The 22008-nt window shown below is 37.5% G+C and overlaps 1 protein-coding gene across 1 annotated transcript; it reads right to left on the minus strand.

Annotated features, from left to right (window-relative positions):
- Positions 1 to 21819, minus strand: ccni (cyclin I). The gene is made up of 10 exons (XM_062031533.1): positions 21593 to 21819; positions 19108 to 19267; positions 13970 to 14104; positions 11328 to 11402; positions 11101 to 11241; positions 10688 to 10816; positions 7093 to 7194; positions 5074 to 5197; positions 4609 to 4799; positions 1 to 472 (listed from the first exon to the last, which is right to left on the minus strand). Exons 2-10 carry the CDS (start codon positions 19219 to 19221, stop codon positions 272 to 274), a joined length of 1212 nt encoding a protein of 403 aa, XP_061887517.1. The 5' UTR covers positions 19222 to 19267; positions 21593 to 21819; the 3' UTR covers positions 1 to 271.
- Positions 21820 to 22008: the final 189 nt, after the last annotated feature.

Raw genomic sequence — 22008 nt, forward strand, 5'->3', positions numbered from 1 at the left:
ATATTTTTTATGTTTATTTACTTTTTTTGTATTTGTGTCAACTGTAACGAAGAAAGAATAGAAGGTTTTAATTATTTTTGTTGCTCTTGTTTTCTGGCTGAAGGGTCTGATGGACGCTCAGGTCTAAACACAAAACAGATGTGTGCCGACCAAAACCATCCACGTCACATTTTCTATGTCAGAGGTTACATTTGTTGAGCATGTCAACGCCGAATGTCTGACAATGTCGACTAACGTGAGCGACGAGATGGTTGAGACGAGCACGGCCGCTTTAGGAGGCACAGACTGGCTGCAGCGGCGGGCAGGGGGAGGAGCGACCTCCCTCTCTTTCACCTGCTGGTGGTGGTGTGGTTGTTGTTGTTGTTGCCCCCCTCACAAATGGCGCCCCCTCCTGGGCAAGGGTGGTGGTGTTGTCTTCGTTGTACAAGCGCTTGATGCCATCATAGAAATCATCCACCTCCATCTCCTCCACCTCAACACACAACAGTAGAAAATATCACTCAATTATGCTTATTTTTGGGACTATAAGTCGCAGTTTTTTTCATAGTTTGGTGCGACTTATACTCAGGAGCGACTTATGTGTGAAATTATTAACACATTACCGTAAAATATAAAATAATATTATTTAGCTCATTCACGTAAGAGAATAGACGTATAAGATTTCATGGGATTTAGCAATTAGGAGTGACAGATTGTTTGGTAAACGTATAGCATGTTCTATATGTTATAGTTATTTGAATGACTCTTACCATAATATGTTACGTTAACATACCAGGCACGTTCTCAGTTGGTTATTTATGCGTCATATAACGTACACTTATTCAGCCTGTTGTTCACTATTCTTTATTTATTTTAAATTGCCTTTCAAATGTCTATTCTTGGTGTTGGGTTTTATCAAATAAATTTCCCCAAAAAGATGCGACTTATATATGTTTTTTCCCTTCTTTATTATGCATTTTCGGTCGGTGCGACTTATACCCCGAAAAATACCGTAATAGTAGTTAGTTACAATCTGGAAGAATTACCATTAAAAATGTAAAGATACAGGGGGAAAGGATACTGATTTATGCATTTTTGACATTATTTAAAGAAAGATTTACCGTATTTTCCACACTATAAGGCGCACCTAAAAACCTCCAATTTTCTCAAAAGCTGACAGTGCGCCTTATAATCCGGTGCGCCTTATATAGGGACCAATATTGAGCCACAACAGGTCTCGCAACTACGGGATGCATAACGTAACCCCAGCCTCTACTGTAGCGTCTATTCTATGCGCCTTATATATGAACAAAGTTTTAAAATAGGCCGTTCATTGAAGGTGTGCCTTATAATCCGGTGCGCCTTATAGTGCGGAAAATACAGTATTATTAGTATTTCAGCCTAAAGTAATGCCCTTTGCTCAATTTTGTTTTATTTTTGCATCTACTATGCTGCTGCAGACAACTTTCATAGCAACCACAACTCCTCCACTATTCGGCTTGTAAGCTTCCTGTTGCAACATGACAACCATCAAAAATAGCAAAAAAGTGTTGTATGTACAGTTTTTATTACAAAGTTGATCCGAAATCACAGGAAAAGGTGTATGGGAACAAAAGGGTGCCGAAATCAGCGGACAGTTAACTGTTATTTTATGTCTGAGTTACAGCACCATTTTGTTTCCATACATTCTCTGACTTTAGATCAACAATTGCAATAAAAACTATTGATACAACTTTTTCACCTTTGATACAATGCTGATATTAGTGCCTGGAGTATTGGCTAATACCAAATTGCACAAACCATACATTTATTTTCTAGTTTGGCATTGTAGGAAATGTTTGATAAAGTTAAATTAGTTAGAGAACAACGACAAGAATGAAGAACACGAACCTATTTATTATTCATTGTCTAGAATGGACTGCTGTCTTTGAGATTTTTTACACCTAGTGGCCACAATCATTTATGAAGTTCAGATCTCGACGCAGTAAGTTGAATTATGTGGACACGTTTGTTACTGGATAAGTAATATTTAACTACCATTATTTGATACTTGTTAATATTGACAAATGTGCCATTTTAGAGTCGAATGTTGTCTAGTATGGATGGGAATCTTTCAACAACTCGAGATTCAATTTGATTCTGATTCTTGGGGTGACTATTGGATTTAGAATTAATTATTGATTCTCGCAATGTATTTAGTATATGTATTTTTATCTATTTATCTATGTTCTTATGTGTTATTATGAATTTGCACTAAATTAGTTTTGCATACAATTTCGTTGTACAATGTACAATGACAATAAAGATATATTCTATTCTAGTATGAAAAAGATAAAACCTTTTCCAAACATGTTACAAAAGCTCGTTCTGTTTGCAGATGCACAGCAAATAAGCCTGAAAAAGGCCTAAAAATATATTTTTTAAAAACATTCTTAAAGATTTTTCTTCTCGCAATTCAGATGAGAATGGATTTTTTTAAAGTAACCTCAATGTCGACCTTTTGTGCCATTGTGTGCTCAGCTGTTGTGTGACTGCAAGCTCCTATAACCTATGTTTACCTTTTGTAAAAGACTTGACTAAAATAGAAGAAAAGATCAGCTTTGTGCGCTTATTGGAGGACATTAAACATGTAAACAGGACTGCTTGTATCAAAGATGATATCATTTACATTTTACATGCAAACCAGTATCATCTGATCGACAGGGGACACCCCTAATAAAAACTCTACATACAAAATGATGGTGACACAGAATTAAAATACCACTCTGTTTACAAGCTCACTGTGCCTTTTGTTTTTCTAAACGTGCAGATTTGGAGACTTGGCACTCTAGAACACAGGTGTCAAACTAAGGCCCAGGGGCCAGATATGGCCCGCCACTTCATTTTATTTGGCCCTCGAAATCCTGGAAATATGTATCAAAGTACTGTAACTTTTCTTACTAAATATTTTTTCTTTCTATTTTGGCAGAAAAAATACATGTACTCCCTTCACACATTTTAACTTAAATATTGTCTAATTATGCAAAATTACATTATCAAACATTCAAACCATTTTTTAAATATAAATAAATACTAATAATGATTTCAAAGCACGTTATCCATCAAATTGTGCAATGTAAAAGTAGCAATAGATTTCATGGTAAAATTGTGAAACTTACTGTGGTTTCTACAGCATATTTCTCTAAATGAAAAAAACAGTACTTTTTTTTACTGTAATAAACTATGGTGCCGTTTTGGCATTTACAGTAATACACCGAAAAATCTACAGTTGCTGATTTGCGGTAACAAAACAAACAAAAAAAACTGGCAGATCAGGTGCCAAAATTTTATTGTAAAAATGCAGTTTTTTTTATTTACAGCAAAAAAACTAATGCAAATTTCACAGTAAAATTCTGGCAACTAAGCTGCCTTTTTTTAACCATAAAAACAGCAGTACTGTTTTTCCATTTACAGTAATATACACTAAATTTTCAGGTGAAATGATTGCAATTTACATTTTAGTTTAAAAAAAAATCTACAAATAAAATGCATCAACAAATTGTGTAATAATAGTGTTCACTGTTAAAAGTAGAGATAAATGCTTTCAATTCTAATATCGGAAATTATCGATACCGTTTTATTTTTTATTTTTATTAAATCAACATAAAAAACACAAGATACACTTACAATTAGTGCACCAACCCAAAAAACCTCCCTCCCCATTTACACTCATTCACACAAAAGGGTTGTTTCTTTCTGTTATTAATATTCTGGTTCCTACATTATATATCAATATATATCAATACAGTCTGCAAGGGATACAGTCCGTAAGCACACATGATTGTGTGTGCTGCTGGTCCACTAATAGTACTAACCTTTAACAGTTAATTTTACTCATTTATATTAATTACTAGTTTCTATGTAACTGTTTTTATATTGTTTTACTTTCTTTTCTATTCAAGAAAATGTTTTTAATTTATTTATCTTATATTATTTTATTTTTTTTAAAAAGGACCTTATCTTCACCAGACCAGGTTGTCCATGAAATTAGATTGTTTAAAGGGTTCTTAAAAACCAGGTCCAGTCCAGATTATGTCCAGGTCGGACTCAGAAACACACACCTTAATTTATGTACACTCAATATTTGGGAACTTCAACAACAGATTGCATATAATCTGTAAACAAAATTACATTTTCAAAATAAGCATTTGTATACAGTCCAGACTATGTCCAGGTCTGTATATATCGGTATCGGTTGATATCGGTATCGGTAATTAAGAGTTGGACAATATCGGAATATCGAATATCGGCAAAAAAGCAATTATCGGACATCCCTAGTTAAAATCATAACAAAACTGCAATGTGGCCCTCAGTGAAAACGACTTTGACACCTCTGTTCTAGAGGCACATTTAAAAGACAGTCCACCAACTCCCTTCCTTTCTGACGGGTCACTAAACGTCTATATAATGCCTGCCCTAAGTCCAAAAAGGGAACTAGGAGTGCAGCACGCATAGAAACGAACAATGCGAGCGCAAACACTCACTGGGTGCAGTGACACCATACATATGTCATACCAAACATCAGGTTGTGGAGTACCAGAAGTGAGGATAATCCTCATTTCTTACCCGGTCAATGAGACCCGGCGTTACCTTTCGCTTTGTGGAGCTCTTGCAGCGCAGCGTGAGCCTTTGCAGGTGGTGAAGGTGATAGAAAGGTTTGGGAGGAGCGAGGAGAGCTGGGAGGCTGCTGTGGTTGGAGGAGAGGAGAGAGCCACAGGGCTGCTGGCATCCTCCCTCCTCTCCAGCTGGGGAGGAAGACTGTGTGGAGGTGGCCACGCGCCCTGAAGAGAAGAGAATGTTCCGTTACAGACTTGGTTGATCAGATTTCACATAGAAAACAAGGAAGTAATCTAAGCTGAGCACTTATTTGTGCTGTAAAAACTCCCACATCTACAAACAGTGACTTGGTATGATTAAAAAGGTGCATTTTCATGGAAATCAAGGAGGGTATTCAATTCCCTCTTGGAGTAGTTCATTGAAGTAAAAACACAACTTCCTCCTCTCCAAAAACATGTGAAACTACATCCTCATGTAACTAGAAGTGAGTTTAAATACCCAGAGGCTCCTGGCTGCGATAGGCTTGGTAGATGTAGACGGTGTTTGGAAGCAAGGGTGCTCTCAGTGCAGAAAGACTACAAGCAACAAGCTCTCGACTCCGGATCAACTCAGAAGTGTCGATCTAGGAGGAGGGAAGAAGGGAGAACAGGTGACATCTTGCCATTTATACTTATTTACTGTATGGCTACATTTATGGATCGGCCAATACCGTTCACATGTATTAACTGTATTTAAAAAAAGAATGTTTTCATGTATTTGCAATGTAACAATATCAGCAGAATATTTAAAGGAGCCATATGTAATAATTTAAGTTAAAAAGTTAAAGTACCAATGATTGTCACACACACACTAGGTGTGGTGAAATGATCCTCTGCATTTGACCCATCACCCTTGATCACCACCTGGGAGGTGAGGGGAGCAGTGAGCAGCAGCGGTGGCCACGCCCGGGAATCATTTTTGGTGATTTAACCCCCAATTCCAACCCTTGATGCAGAGTGTCAAGCAGGGAGGTAATGGGTCCCATTTGTATAGTCTTTGGTATGACTCGGCCGGGGTTTGATCTCACGACCTACCGATCTCAGGGCGGACACTCTAACCACAAGGCCACTGAGCAGGTGTGTGTGTAATAATTTCATGTCAAGTCATCTTTAAATGGCCCTGATATGTCAAAAGGCATTAATAAATCATGTTTTTTTCGAATACCTTTATAACTGATAACAGTAGATCACATCAGATAGACATTTACATACATCGTGTACACAGTGATAAATAGTATAAACATTTTTAAAATATGTTATAATCTACATCGATTAACTACTCTATATTCAACCAGTTGCCATATTTTAGTGCATTTTGACCAATTTAAGTGTTGATGCAATATTTGTATTAATATCCAAATCCGCCAGAACTTAGATACTTTCCTTCTTTTTATTTTGATTGACATTTATGAGTCTAATGGGTTTCTAGTTAAAGGTGCCATATGTAGAAATTTCATGTCAAGTCATCATTAAATGGCCCTGATATGTCAAAAGGCATAAATAAAGCATGTTCTTTTTGAATACCTCTATAACTGATAGCGGTATAACTGATTACATTCAGTTATGCTCATTTCAAAATTATATTTACAGCCCTGAAATCTTGTTATTGTGTTCATTTCGATGCCCCGCCCTCCACCGTTTGACCAGTTAGAAAGTCTGTGAGTGTGTCACATCCAGGTTTCCAGTTACACACCGCCCTCTTCGTCGAGCTACTGCCACTGGTAAAGTTACTAAACATGGCAGACCTTAGTAAATCTAAAAGGTGTCGTTACGCTTCTCAACTTATTCATGACAAAGCCAGGAACAAAACGAGGATTTGTATCGGGGATGCCTTTGAAAGATGGAGACGATTGAAGGCGGAGAAGATTTTTTTCATCTGACGGCAAACTTGCTAATTTCCTCCTTGATAGGTAAGTAAGGCATTTACGTTTTCTTATTACTTGTTATAAATGGAAATTGACATTTTGTATGTAAACTATATTGTCCAATATTAAAAACAGCAGAAGGAGGTCGATACACAGTCCCGGCGTCATGCCTGCCCACAGAGTCAGCCGTGCCTACCCTGGGCTGAATTTTGCGCTCACATTTTTTCATTGAATACTTACTACTCAAGTAATTATTTTAGAGACTACTCTATACTTTTACTTGAGTCGTATCATTCTGAAATAACAGTACTCAATAAACAATTTTATCTATTCTACCCCCTCTGAAATTAAGTAACCACAATATAGAAAGCTAAAATTTAGCAATACAAGTTTGTAAATGGATAACATTTGATGCCGTTATAATTATAATAATATTAAATGATTAGATTTATATACTGCTTTTTTCTAGTGATACATAGCCTAATTTTCCATTCACTCCAAATTCACACATTGGTGGTGATAATCTAAATGTGTAGTTACAGCTTCCCTCGGGTAGTTATGTGTGTATATATGCAAATCGGGTAAACACATCAGAGAGCACTTGAGAAGAGTACCTGTGCCTTCTTTAGCAGCTCGATGGTGAGAGCCAGCCAGTCACGACAGCACGTCTCCAGTTCCAAAGTGAGGATGGCCAAGGCCAGCATGGATCCTCTCAGCTATACAACAAGAGAGGACAAACTTATACAGTACATGCACAAGAAGAAACATATAAAATAAGAGAGAAATACATAAGAAAAATCAATCAGGCAGAATGCTGAAGCAAGTTGAGGGTCAGAGGGATACAATAATGGTGGTATCAGTATTGGATCAATATTTTTCAGTTGTCTTCCATGTTTATTTTTACAAAGATAGTGTTTAGTTCAAACTATTACAGTTGTGATAGTTGTATTACTATATTGCTTTCAAACGTATTGAACAAATACAACAATGCAAGACAATGTAATAATATCGACAAAATAATACAGTTTATTCCCTTTTATTACCACAACCGCAGACCTGCCAACATTGACAAAAATCTATGTGTGCTACAAACTTCCATCTTTCTTCCTAGCTATTGAGAACGGTTTGTTTTCCAAACCTTTTTTGAGGCGATTGTTCAGCCATAGCACGCAACACAAGCGTACCTTTGTTTCTGGATTGGATTCAGGGAACAGTTAGCCTACTCCATACTTAACATCCCACACATCAAAAAGATGAATGGGAACTTTAACAAGAGGCAAACAACATCACAGGTAAACTCAACGTCTAATTTGACCCTTTAAATACCGTTTGCAGGCGGATAGAAGACAAAGGAGCGCTCTGATTGGTCGACAGCTTGTCACTCCGCCTACACACAGATTGTCATAGCTCAGACTAGCGATGAAACGCTTAACCAGTTTTATTGTTAAAAGTGATTTAACAAAATCAATCCTGAGTGCCACACCATGTTTTGTTATTGACAAAAATGCTGGTAATGCTGTGTGTTTTCTTCTCCTCTTTTTTTGGTGTAAAACACTTTCTGTTGCCACTTGCCTGTGCATGAAAAGTGCTATATAAATAAAGTTTGATTGACAAAAAAAAAGTAAGTTATTTAATCGCAAAGGTTCCACTACACAATGTGTTTTAGTCCTCCTCACTCCGCACAAAATGAAAACAAAGTTACACCAGTAACATGCGCTTATATGCACCTATATATGCTAGTATGCTACATTAGCTAACCTAAAAAATGGCAGCATGAGAAAGCAGAGAACTGATCCCACCCAAAACAAGCTGAGCATGGGAACATTTTGGGTACTTATAAAATGACCACGGAGTCTTTGAAAACAATGGCTCAACTATTTGCAAAACCTGCCAAAAGACAGTTGGGCAAAAGGGTCTAATACGGTTAAGCTCTGGCTTTAAACACCAAAGTAAAGGTAAGACATAATACCTAAGTTAAATTGTGTTAGTGACAAGTAACAGTTACTTAATAAAGAATTGAGTTGGTAAAGAGTTAAATATAAATGTGTTAGTGTCAATTTGTGTCATGTGTTTTAGCGTTGAGTCAGTGCAGTGTAAAAAGCCACAGGTACTCCTTTCAAGGGCTTTATTCAGTGACTTTTTACTTTCTTCCTGTCGATATTGAATAAATTATAGGCATGCGTGCAGAATACCAGCACTCATGGGATCTAATTATGTGCAATCCAGTTATTATTAACACCACATGAAATCAATGATAAAAAATGAATAAATAGACAAGGATAACAGTTGATGACAATACTACTTGAGTTTATACCCACACGATTAATGTTTTCTCCTAGGGGATAAATAAAATGAATCTTTGTTAATAAAGTTAACAGTAGACAGTGTGCAGCTTCAGTGATTATGGATCTAGGAAAAGCGTTTGACACAATTGGTCATATCTTAATCAACAAATTAGAACGTTATGGCAACAGAGGGTTGGTTTGGAACTGGATAAGAAGCTACTTAACCAACATCTACAATGCTAAATATATTTTGCGGCATACCCCAGGGATCAATACTGAGACTAAAATTGTTCAATCTCTATATAAGTGACATTTGTAAAGTTACCAAGGAAGTAAAGTTAGTATTGTTTACAGACGATACAACTGTTCTGTTCAGGAGAAAACACACACAAGCTAATACAAAAAACAGAAAAAAATTAACAAATTAAAGAGATGGTCTGACAAAAACAGAGTCTGAATCTCAATAAAACTAAAATAATGCAATTCAGCAGCAGTAAGAGAAAAAGTCAAACACAAATACGAATAGACGGAGAAGACATTAGAAGAGTAAAATAAATCACATTTTTGGATGTGATAGACGATTAACTGAAAATGTCATAAAAATATACAACATATGGTGGCAAGAAAAACCTCAATAATGCCATCCATCCATCCATTTTCTACCGCTTGTCTCTTATGGGGTGAATAAAGCAAAATATGCTCTGGACGAAAAATCATTCAAAATTACCATAATCTGAGTTATTGTGAAGAAATATGGGGAAACAACTACAAAAATAAACACATTCGCTAACCATATTGCAAAAGACATCAGTTAGAATAATACATAATGTTAGCTATAGAGAACATACAAACCCTTTATTTATTGAATTAAAAATATTGAAACGCAATGATTTGGTGTATTTGCAAACAGCTAAAGTGTATTTGCAAACTAGACAGTGCAAAAATTCTTCTCAGCAAAAAAGGAGAAATATAACCTTAGAGAAAAAAGTTACTTAAAACATTTGCATGCACGTACAACACTTAAAACTTTTAGCATATCAGTATGTGCAATTAAATTATGGAATGGATTAAGCAAATAAATCAAACAATGTACTAAAATGATCCAATTTAAGAAACTGTTCAAAAACCAAACGTTTACGAGAATCCTAAAAAACATTTTTTAAACTTTATTTTTAAAAATTAGATAATCTTACTATGTGAATTACAACTTTTTTAAATATTTATTGATGACATTACTTTTATGGATTCAAATTGTTTACAAATTGAGAACAGAAAGGGAACATATGTGCTATGACATGGAAAAGGGGTATGAATAAATAAGATCTGCTTCTTCCTACTTGTTTTCGGACATGTAATTGAGAAACTGGAAAAATGTGCTGCAATATATTGTAACTGCATGCATGTTTGAAATTAACTTAAACTATAATCTTAGTATCATATCAATAATACAATTAAACTACCGGGTAATGTTTTTTTTTTTATTTAATTAATAATATGTTGTATTTATTATATTGTACTGTTATCATAATAGTATTTGATTACTATCATAAAAAATAAGCTTACATGTTGGCAGGTCTGCAATTTTTTTGAACATAATAAAGTCAATAGTGCAAAATAAGTAAAAAAAAAAAAATAATAAATCTACTATTGGCTCTTTTGCCCCAAAAACCCTCCTGCATCCAATAACTTATTCCCTGAGTTTGTCAGCCATTATTAACGAGGTATGAATGTGAACAAAAACAAATATTTGTACAAGCAAACATAGAAGAGGACTAAAAAATATCAGTTTTGTTATGAAGTTATTGATCCAATACTAGTACCACCCTTTGTATCAATAATATTGAGATGGATCCGCCCAACCTTAGGTAATACCTTTCAATATTTGTTTTAAAATCAAACAAGTGCAACATATTTCAACGCCTACCTTGATGAGTTTGTGATCCGCCAAGCAGTGGTAGAGTCGGCGCGTGAGGAGGGCGAGGTGCTGAGATCGCTTCAGTCCCATCAAGGTGTCCAAAAGCCCAGAAGAACATGACAACACCATTGCATGGAACTATGGAAGATAAAGAGGAGTGAATAGGAAAAATAAATTTTAAAAAATAATCCTAAAGTAAACTGACAACTAAAAATGAAAGTAAACATGGAACCATGGCTATTTTGATAGCAAACACAGCTGATCTCGTCTTTGCAAAACCAGATATTTTTCCTACAAGGTGTCAATATTTGTTTTTCTCAATTCTCGCTGCATAAGTATAATCAAGTCAAATCTACCAAGTTCAGGTTGCTACAGTCCTGTGAGCCTTATAATGACGCATGTGCATCTGTACAATTACATACTATGTGCAGAAAGTGCAACGACGTGGCATTGTGCAGATCCCAGTTCAGCTTGTCAAGAATAATTCTTTCCATCCTTAGGATCTCAGATGGGGAACAGCCACAGTTGCAGGAAGAAGCCAACTTGCTCAGAGAGGGCACACACTGGGAGGCAGACAGTACCTGATCAGCATCAGTTCTGGACAGTCACTGATCATGTTCCATACATTTTGGTTGTGTGGTGTGTTTACCTCATCCTCCTCACAGGTCTTGATAGCCAGAAAAAAGGAGGCAATGGCAATGCAGCGCAGATACTTTGGACGGGCCTGAAGACAAACAAGACATCCTCAGCTTTCACAGTAGAACCAGTCCTCGGAGTGGCTAACTCACGTCGACATAAACGGTTGTCTACATCAGTGTTTTTCAACCTTTTTCGAGCCAAGGCACATTTTTAGCGTTGAAAAAATCCGGAGGCACACCACCAGCAGAAATCATTAAAAAACGAAACTCAGTTGACAGTAAAAAGTCGTTGTCGCAATTGTTGGATATGAATTTAAACCATAACCAACAATGCATCACTATAACTCTTGTCTCAAAGTAGGTGTACTGTCACCACCGGTCACATCACACCCTGACTTATTTAGAGTTGTTGGCTGTTTTCCCTTGTGTAGTCTTTTAGTTCTTGTCTTGCGCTCCTACTTTGGTGGCTTTTTCTCTTTTTTTTGGTATTTCCCTGTAGCAGTTTCATGTCTTCCTTTGAGCGATATTTCCCGCATCTACTTTGTTTTAGCAATCAAGAATATTTCATTGTTTGTATCCGTCTTTGTGGGGACATTGTTGATTGTCATGTCGTGTTCGGATGTACATTGTCTTTGCTCCACAGTAAGTCTTTGCTGTCGTCCAGCATTCTGTTTTTGTTTAATTTGTGGCCGGTTCAGTTTTAATTTCGATCTGTATAGCCTTCCCTAAGCTTCAATGCCTTTTCTTAGGGGCGCTCACCTTTTGTTTATTTTTGGTTTAAGCATTAGACACCTTTTTACCTGCACGCTGCCTCCCGCTGTTTCCGACATCTACAAAGCAATTAGCTACCGGCTGCCACCTACTGATATGGAAGAGTATTACACGGTTACTCCGCCGAGCTCTAGACAGCACCGACACTCAACAACAACACATCATTTGCAGACTATAATTACTGGTTTGCAAAAAATATTTTTAACCCAAATAGGTGAAATTAGATCATCTCCCACAGCACACCAGACTGTATCCCACGGCACAGTGTGGTTGAAAAACACTGGTCTACATAACCAAACATAGCTTTGACCAAGCATGCACAAATCTTTCTTCTAGTGGCGAACAGTCTAAACAAAAAAAAAATGTGTGAATTTACTTAGTTGCGGTGATAGATTCTAAGATAACACTTCCATGCTTTTTTTTAAAGCTTACTTCCGATTAAAAACCACTAGCCAATGGGCTAAAAGCCCAAGGCTGTCAATTCATTGTCCATCAAAGGTCTTATAACAGACCTGGGCATTCTGCGGCCCGCGGGCCACATCCAGCCCTTTGTACGTCCCTGTCCGGCCCGCGTGAGGCCAATCATAAATTACAAAATAAATTCAAAAAAGTATTTATGTCGAGTGTGCAATACAACGGTGCTTCTTTTTTTTTGAAAAGCTTTATTTGTATTACTTCTGTGTGGACAAATGTGCGTGCGTGATTGTGAGTGAATGTGAACAGCTGCAATCACAAATTACAAAATAAAGTTGAAAAAACATCTATGTCGTGCGCGCAATACAACTGCTGCTTTTATTTTGAAAAGTGTTATTTATGGGCGTATGTCCGTGTGTAACCTGTGAGTGAAGGTGCACAGCGACAAGTGATGAGACGCTAAAAAGACAAAAGTTGATGACGAATGGCGTGTTTTCAACAAGACATGGACTGCCACGCAACGTTCCCTCTAAGGTGCGCGCCTGCGCAATTGCGCACTGCTCAAGCGTCCTCTGCGCACAGCAAATATATGCCGCGCACCTAATCAAATCCCATCTGAATTCTAAACAAAAATAAACACATTTATTCTGTGTAATTTTGCAATGCAACTCTGAGTGACAGTGACAACAAGCGGCCCTAACGGTGTTCGTCAACTCCCTTCAATTGAACACCGTTCAATTATTGTAACGTCTATCGAGATGCTTCGAGGCCAGGAACTATACCGATCACTTTATTGAGCAAAACTGTTTATATTCGGCCATAACCACACCAAAAACATGAGTAAAACACTTCTATCTCGAAAAACTAGTCATTTTCTGCCGTACAAACCAGGCCAAAACCAACTTGTCATCTGTCACCAACACGCATACCACTAAACCACTGGTGCGTTTATGGCCACACAAAAAGTCGGACAACTCAAACACCACACAAAGTTACACTATGACTCCTCAGTCATACGTGTGCTTATTTTACTGTCATTTATTATTAATGTTAATTTATTGATATTAGTCATGGAATGCTGTTACTAGAGAAAGTTACAGGAATGCACACTTCATCCTATGCTTACATTTCATTGTGCAACATGAGGATGTTTAAGGGGAACTAAATGTGATCTCTGAAAGGGGTACAAATGATTTCCAAAGCAGTGCTATTGGTATGAAGTTAAGTTAGGTTAAATGAAAGTATTATTATTATTATTAATTATTATTATTATTATTATTTATCTTACGGTATATATCAAAAAATAATATTGAGCAAAATTTAATTGAAATATTGTCGATGTGGCCCTCCAGCAGTGCTCGGGTTGCTCATGCGGCCCCCGGTAAAAATTAATTGCCCACCCCTGTCTTATAACGACAGTTTCATTTCACTGACAGTAAGTCAGTCACCTTATACAATATTTCATTACCTTGATGGAAGAAAGGAAACGGTCCAGTATGCTAACAGCTAACACCAATGTTTCTGGGTACAGCTGCAGCCTACTGTGGAGCTCCGTAAGCCAGCACACAGCCTCGTCCCGCTGAGTAGGAGAGATATCTGTATCCTGAAATAACACATTAACAACTGTCAGAACCTGCACAGGGTATGATTTATTTTTAGACAAAGAGATACTTTGAGGACGAAACACCTTGTCCTGTGTTCTGGGGAATAAGAATATGTTCACAAAGATAAAAATAGCTTTTTAATTTTGGCTAATCATTATCACCAATGATACTATTCCTAATTCTTACATGTTGTCGGTGTGTCTGAAAACCATCAACTATTGGTATACAATAACAAAATATTGAGACCAAAAACACGAATGCACAGGAAAACCATGTAAATTACCCAAACACACATTCCAACCTTCTGTCTTCTGAATGTGAGGACAACATGGTAACAACTAAGACAAAGTGAGCCCTCAAATGTGATATTTTCATAGACAAACTCAATGAATTTGTGGACTACACCCATTCAAAAAAGCTAGCAAAGCAATGTTCACGCAAGTCCTCTAATACATTTTTGCCAGGCATATGTCAGGCCTGCTACTGACAGTTTGGTCATGTTTGTTTTATTATTATTATAGTTTCAAGACACTAGATGGCAGTGGTGTATAAGCTATTGAACACAACACAGAGTAGTTTGGGAAGCTGCTCATTAAACCCACACATCGGAAGTGTCCGGATGTTGCCACACCAATAAAATTAAAGACAAGTTTCTGTTATTGTGTTGATGTGTCAAGGATGTCACAGTTTCTCTCCTCACTACATGCAGAGAATACACAGTGAGACAGAAAGACTGCGCAACCAAACTTCGTAGTTGATAATGTTACCTGATTGCCGTGTCACTCCCATTGCTCAGTGACACTTCCTGTTTCCTGTTTAGCTGGGTTCCCAGAGCGCGAGTGACTTCATGCAACAAATCGTGCTTCATAATTTCTTGTTTCTTCCAACCAAAAAATATAAATATATATTGAATGTTTTATCGAACGCATTTTATGTTGATATCAATTATGTGTCTATCGCGTACATATGGATATTGTTTTATTGGCCCAGGCCCAATTTATACACATACATATATATATACACATACATATATATACATATGCACACATATACATACATATATATATATATAATACAATATAAACAATACACTCATATATACACACATATATGCATATGCACATATATACACAGACGTATATGTGTATGTATATACATACATATAAACATGTACACAAATATACATACATATACACTACCGTTCAAAAGTTTGGGGTCACATTGAAATGTCCTTATTTTTGAAGGAAAAGCACTGTACTTTTCAATGAAGATAACTTTAAACTAGTCTTAACTTTAAAGAAAAACACTCTATACATTGCTAATGTGGTAAATGACTATTCGAGCTGCAAATGTCTGTTTTTTGGTGCAATATCTACATAGGTGTATAGAGGCCCATTTCCAGCAACTATCACTCCAGTGTTCTAATGGTACAATGTGTTTGCTCATTGGCTCAGAAGGCTAATTGATGATTAGAAAACCCTTGTGCAATCATGTTCACACATCTGAAAACAGTTTAGCTCGTTACAGAAGCTACAAAACTGACCTTCCTTTGAGCAGATTGAGTTTCTGGAGCATCACATTTGTGGGGTCAATTAAACGCTCAAAATGGCCAGAAAAAGAGAACTTTCAACTGAAACTCGACAGTCTATTCTTGTTCTTAGAAATGAAGGCTATTCCACAAAATTGTTTGGGTGACCCCAAACTTTTGAACGGTAGTGTATATGTACATTTACATACATATATACACATATACAAATGTATATATAAATATACACATGTATTACACATATATAAGCACACACACAAAGACAAACAAAGGCACACAGAGACACACAGATAGAGACACACACACATTTTAAGTGGAGAGTAAAACTCTAGATACACTTCATCTTCAACTCCTCCCATCACCCTTGTATTGCACTAGTTCCTTTTTAAACTGTAAATGCTATAATCCCTGCCTTGCCTGCCTTAAGCTGCTGTGATGTAGCCCCTTATGATTGCCATAATAACCCGTATGTCACTCAAAAACGCAGATTCCAACCATTGGAATATTTTCTCAAGTTCAAAATTGACGGTAATTTGAAAACAGCGCTGCACGTCATATTGGCGGCTACAGTTTCGAAAGGTTTAATAAGATAAATTGGAAACGTCCGGCGTGACGGCTTGAGAAGCCTAACACAGCAGACCTGGGCCGTGTTACACTTACTTGAAATGAGTGACAAGAGATATTATCACAATATTGTGATCTTTGGAATGTACCAGCCTGTACATCTGATTGGACAGGGTTCCTGTCTTTCCAGTCTAATGTAAACAAACTCTAACTATGTCAGAAATGCTGCAGTTGTTTACACGGCACTGAGGTGACTCACCTGTGTCCTTGACCTCCTACATCCGTTTACGAGGCCACTGTCAGAGAAGTGTTAGACGTGCGTCATTTACAGCCTTGCAGCCTTTTATTGGCCTGTTTTGTCAGCATTAAATAGCCGTAGCAACTTGAACTTTCTGAATTGTATAATATAAATTGAACTACAGTATAAGCAGCATGAGAGCTTACAATATTTTTTTTTTTTTTTACTGTTAAATGTATTGAACCTAGATTTTTAAAAAGGTCATATTTTAAACTCTGACCATATGGGTGGCTAATAACACAAACTATGCCATAAACTGCACACTCCAGAACATCAAATACACTTGATTTAAGAAGAATGTTAGTACCACTAGAAAAAGTTGATCAGGATAACGTAGCAGAAACATTGACTGCAGTGACTCAGCAGCAGCTGTGCTCAAAACAGATTAGTCACATGACATATGACAAAAGGAATAGACCAGGAGTGTCAAACTCATTTTATCTCAGGGGACGCATGGAGAAAAATATTTTCCCACGTGGGCCGAACTGGTAAAATCATGGCATAATATTTTTAAAAATAAAGACAACTTCAAAATTGTTTTCTTTGTCTTATTTTGGCCAAAAATAGAACATGCACATTCTGAAAATGTACACATTACAAATAATCCTTATGGCAAAACACTTCAAGCTAGTTGAAAATTCTGAGTAAACAATTGGTGCAGTCTCAAACTACCATGAAGAACACAAGGAACTTAGACTTTGTTCCATTATATTCACAAAGCCATTAATCTTTAAGCACTTCCTGTTTAGCATTCCCATGTTGGCAGTTCACTATTAAAGACGTGTTTGGAAAAGCAACCGAGTACTTCCTCAAACCGCTGCATTGGTGAAATCCACATGCTGCCACAACACATTCATTTGTCATCAAATATTCAAATATTACAATTATAATATAATCAAAACAATTGGCGAAATGACACCATAATAGCCAAGTTAAAGGTAACATAAATACAAACTTAACCAATGTGAACATGGTAGATTTACGCATTAAAATAAAATAGAACAAACAACAAATACAGAAAAATAAATTTTTACAATGGAGTTCAGAGTGCACATCGTGCCGTCAACAAATTTGCCAACGCTGCACGGAATTCTAACTATGCAGATGATGGACGTGTTGACTTAAGTCTTTGTACCTTACCGTTTCATTATTTTATTCATAGAGTGGATGATTTACAATAAAAATAGGTATTGGGCGTCGCTACAGCACTAGTCTGCCGCCAGCCACGACAGGAGCAGCTGATTGCTTGCACCTGCACTGATTGGAGTAGCGGCAGCCAATCGAGAGGGCGCTTAAAGTCAGCTGAGATGTCATCTTTAAACAGTGTGAAGTGGGTTAAACTGGAATTGGTATTGCGACATGCAGTTGACACATTTAGAACAGAAGTTTCTTTCATTAAAAAATCCCAGCTCATTTTTATACTTAGTAAACCCATTTTATGGGCCACGGTCCGGATTAAGCCAGATATGGCCCGCGGGCCGTATGTTTGACACCCCCGGAATACACAATCAACAGGATGGATGGTAGTTTGTCACTATTTTCGATCACAATCATGTAATCACCCAGCCCTAGTACAAACCCCGTTCAAGAGCCAATTAAGTTCGTAAATCAAAGTTTTACTGTACCGCCCTTCTCACTACTTGGTTTTGAATTGATACTCAAATTTGTAGCATCACTCATAACTAATAATGTAAAGCAGGGGTGTCAAACGTACGGCCCGCGAGCGAACAGGTTTTATCCTGCCCACGGGATGAGTTTGCTAAGTATAAAAACGAGCCGGAATTTTTGAATGAAAGAAACTGCTGTTCTAAATGTGTCCACTAGATGTCGCAATAGCAATTATTTTCATATTTGTAGATTATGCTACATACTAAAAAAAAATAAACCACATGTTAGTGCACCAGTCGAGGAAAATGAGCAAACTACATAAATAACATCCTGTAATTTGATTTTGATATCATTTTTTTATTTTGATGGATTGAAAATCAACACCAATGAGTTCTCTGATGAACATTATCACATAATTTATTCAGAAAGTATAAATAACGACAAATAACGATAGAATACTATTAACCGCAACATGTAAGTGTAAAAAAAAAAAAAACAACATTATGATTTGTACATTTTCAGAATGTGCTTGTTCCATTTTTAAACAGAGAAATCAATATGAAGTTGTCTTTATTTTTAAATTATTGTGCCGTGATTTTACCAGAGCGGCCCACTGGGAGTAAATTTTTCTCCATGTGGCCCCCGATCTAAAATGAGTTTGACACCCGTGGTGTAAAGTATCAAACAACAGAAGAAAATGTGCTTATTACATTTGAACAGAAATGTAGATAAAAGCATGTTACAGAAAGCAACCAGATACTAACCGGAAATTATCAAACCGAATAATAGTTTTTATAAAAATAATAGTACTGGAAATGACGCAATATGTTACTGCATACGTCAGCAGCCAAATTAGGCGCCTTTTAAACCAATTTTGAAATGTTTCTATCGTCATTTATATACCAAATAATATATTGTGATACATATCGTTACGAGGTACCACTGTATGGTTCCTTTGTTTTGAGAGTTTTGCAATGCACCCTCACCTGTGAGGAGGGCTTCTTTGGCAAGTCGCCCTTCCACATCTTGGCTTCCCTCGACATGGCCTTTTCCAGAAGAAAAGCCAGCCTGTGGACTCCCCAGGGTTCGGTGAACTTCATTCTTTCTCCCCCAGGTTAAGCCTTCCTCCCCACTGGATACAGATACCTGTCCACAGGCAGACAGGCAAGGCATTAAATTTAACTGGATTAGGGGAAAAATATCAATGAACATTGTGATATATCAAGCCATTGTGGGGTGGACCATACAATATATATCAATATTATTAAAGCATTTACTTTGAACAAAGAGTCTGGAGTTGACTGGGAATTTAGCAAGTGCTCCTGTCAGTTATTACAGATTGTATACATTTGTCTTGTGAATAGGGGTGTAACGGTACGTGTATTGGAATTGAACCGTTTCAGTACGGGGGTTTTGGTTCGGTTCGGAGGTGTACCGAACGAGTACACATGCTAGCAGTGACCGGGCTAGGACAACATGTAAAATCCAGGGCTGGAAGACTCTCCTGCCTCATTAAGGTCTCCCGTTTGGGAACACTTTGGCTGCGCGATACAACAAAGGAGGACGGAGGTTTGCCGACATTGTTCAGCAGCTGCTTCTGACAACATGTCAAACATGTGTTTCACCTTTCCTGCTTCCGGCTCCCAGACTGTAGTCGAGGAGCGCAGGGGAGACACTCCTCCAGGGCCGATGTATTCTCGGGGGCAACACCCTTCCCTCTACCCGGCAGTGGGTCTCCACAGCTCCGGACTCCAGGGTAAATGACGAGTCCGGTGATTAGTTGCAAATCGTGGCTTTATTGAGGTCTTGTCTTGCACACAGCCAATCCAACAAAACACTAGGCACTCCCCGCACTCACGCTACCGCTCCCTCACCTTGCTCGCCCACACACTCACCTCACATGCTGTCACATATTAAAGGGCCACACACCCACATACGCTACTCTCATAACACATGCTAACGCATTTGAAGCGTCACCACCGCATTCAAGCAGCCTCTCCTCGGCGAGTCAGGCAGGGCTAAAGCAATAACAAATGTTTTAATAGCAGCAGATATAAGTCCATATTGCATTAAAAAGTAGATTTTGACCCACTTCTATGGTGGAAGAACAATGAGCCCATATATCCTCTTACTGCCAAGTTAGCCAGGCTTGGGGGGGGGAAGAAAAGTTAATCTGAGGCTGAGTTGACTTGAAACTGTTTTATATTGCACTTTTTATATGTAGAAGAAAAGTTTTGTATTTTTATTTAATCTGGGCAACAACTTGAGGCAGTTTAATGTTGATTAACGTGGACCCCGACTTAAACAAGTTGAAAAAATTATTGGGGTGTTACCATTTAGTGGTCAATTGTACGGAATATGTACTGTACTGTGCAATCTACTAATAAAAGTCTCAATCAATCAATCAATCAAAAAAAGCACTTTATATGTAGAAAGGTTTTGTTAAGAAACCATTCTGAGCCTTATCTTATTAGTTTTTATGTTATATATGTTGACCACATTAACCCTGGCAATGGCAATGGACCCTGTGTGTATATGTATGTTATGCCATTGTTTACAAATTTGGTAAATAAATAACCAAAAAATGTATATTTTGTTGTTTTCTTACTGTACCGAAAATGAACCGAATCGTGACCTCTAAACCGAGGTACGTACTGAACCGAAATTTTTGTGAACCGTTACACCCCTAATTGTGAAGAAATCTCTTAGGGAAATCTCCAGCAAGGGAAACTAAATTACATTTGTATGCTTGTACAACACTTAAAACCTTTAACATATCCGTATGTGGAATTAAATTATGGAACGGATTAACCAGAGAAATCAAACAAAGCATCAAAATGATTCAGTTTAAGAGACGGTTCAAACTACAAGTGTTCACAAAGTACACAGAACAAGAATTATGATGAAAATCTTGAACCCTTTTCTTTTTTTATTGAGACAAAGGTTATTTATGTATTTAATAATTGTATGCTTACTATTGTATATTATGTATTTATTATTTATTTGTTCACTGTTCTGTTACAGAGAACAAGGACATTGGATAAAATGGCTATACTATGAAAAGGGGTAGGATTAAATAAGCTCTGCTTCTTCCTACTCCTTTTCGGACGTGATGTAATGAAACAACTGGAGTTGTGTGATGCATTACATTGTATCGTGTACATGTTCGAAATAAACTGAAACTGAACTGAACTGAACTAAATGAGTTTGTGTGAAATGTACTTTAGTACCTTGGAATAGACGACACCATCTCTAACGTTCATACAGCTAGCTTGTTGACCTGACGTCGCGGTTTAACTACAACATCCCTTTGAAATAAATTCATGTTTGAGGGGTGAATTCGATAGACAAAACCACATACACAGGTTGTATTTGATAAAAAATACAAAAACATAGTTGGCTGTAACAACTATGGCAAGCGAGTCTGAATGTAGCTTGAATACAGCACATAGACGGAGCCCTGAGCCTTACCTCCCCTGCAAAGCGGAGAAAACCCCAGCTGGATTTCATCCGGTCCTCTCAGTTCATTGACAAATGAAGGGTGAAATCAGGGGGACCGCGTTCGGCTTAATCGTCCATCTTGCCTTCCATTGGGGGGTTTCGCTGCGAAATATGAAAAATTAAATAAGGGGAATGTAGACAGCGAGTGTCCACTTCCGAGGAGGGGGCGAGGGCCGGACGAAGACTCCGCCCACCTCCAGGCTGACTGGGAGCAGCAGCGTTGCCAGACGTACCCATTTGTATGATAATTTCACCCTCTAATAAAATGATAAAAACACATTTTAAAAAACAATAGCGTACATTAATTTCGCCCTTCAATACATTGCTATACACTGCCCTGATGTTGTGCGGTATCCGACGTCGTTTCTCTTTACCGCCAGGTAGGG

This window comes from Entelurus aequoreus, linkage group LG21, assembly GCF_033978785.1.
Source record: "Entelurus aequoreus isolate RoL-2023_Sb linkage group LG21, RoL_Eaeq_v1.1, whole genome shotgun sequence".
Classification (NCBI taxonomy): domain Eukaryota; kingdom Metazoa; phylum Chordata; class Actinopteri; order Syngnathiformes; family Syngnathidae; genus Entelurus; species Entelurus aequoreus.

Bases quoted from the DNA above. Each gene is read 5' to 3' on its own strand.
- ccni (XM_062031533.1), bottom strand. From the start codon at position 19,221: ATGAAGTTCACCGAACCCTGGGGAGTCCACAGGCTGGCTTTTCTTCTG. The intron at 14,105-19,107 runs GTGAGGGTGCAT...GTGTTATTTCAG, and splicing joins CAAAGAAGCCCTCCTCACAG to GATACAGATATCTCTCCTAC. The intron at 11,403-13,969 runs GTAATGAAATAT...GTTTGTCTTCAG, and splicing joins GTTTCCTTTCTTCCATCAAG to GCCCGTCCAAAGTATCTGCG.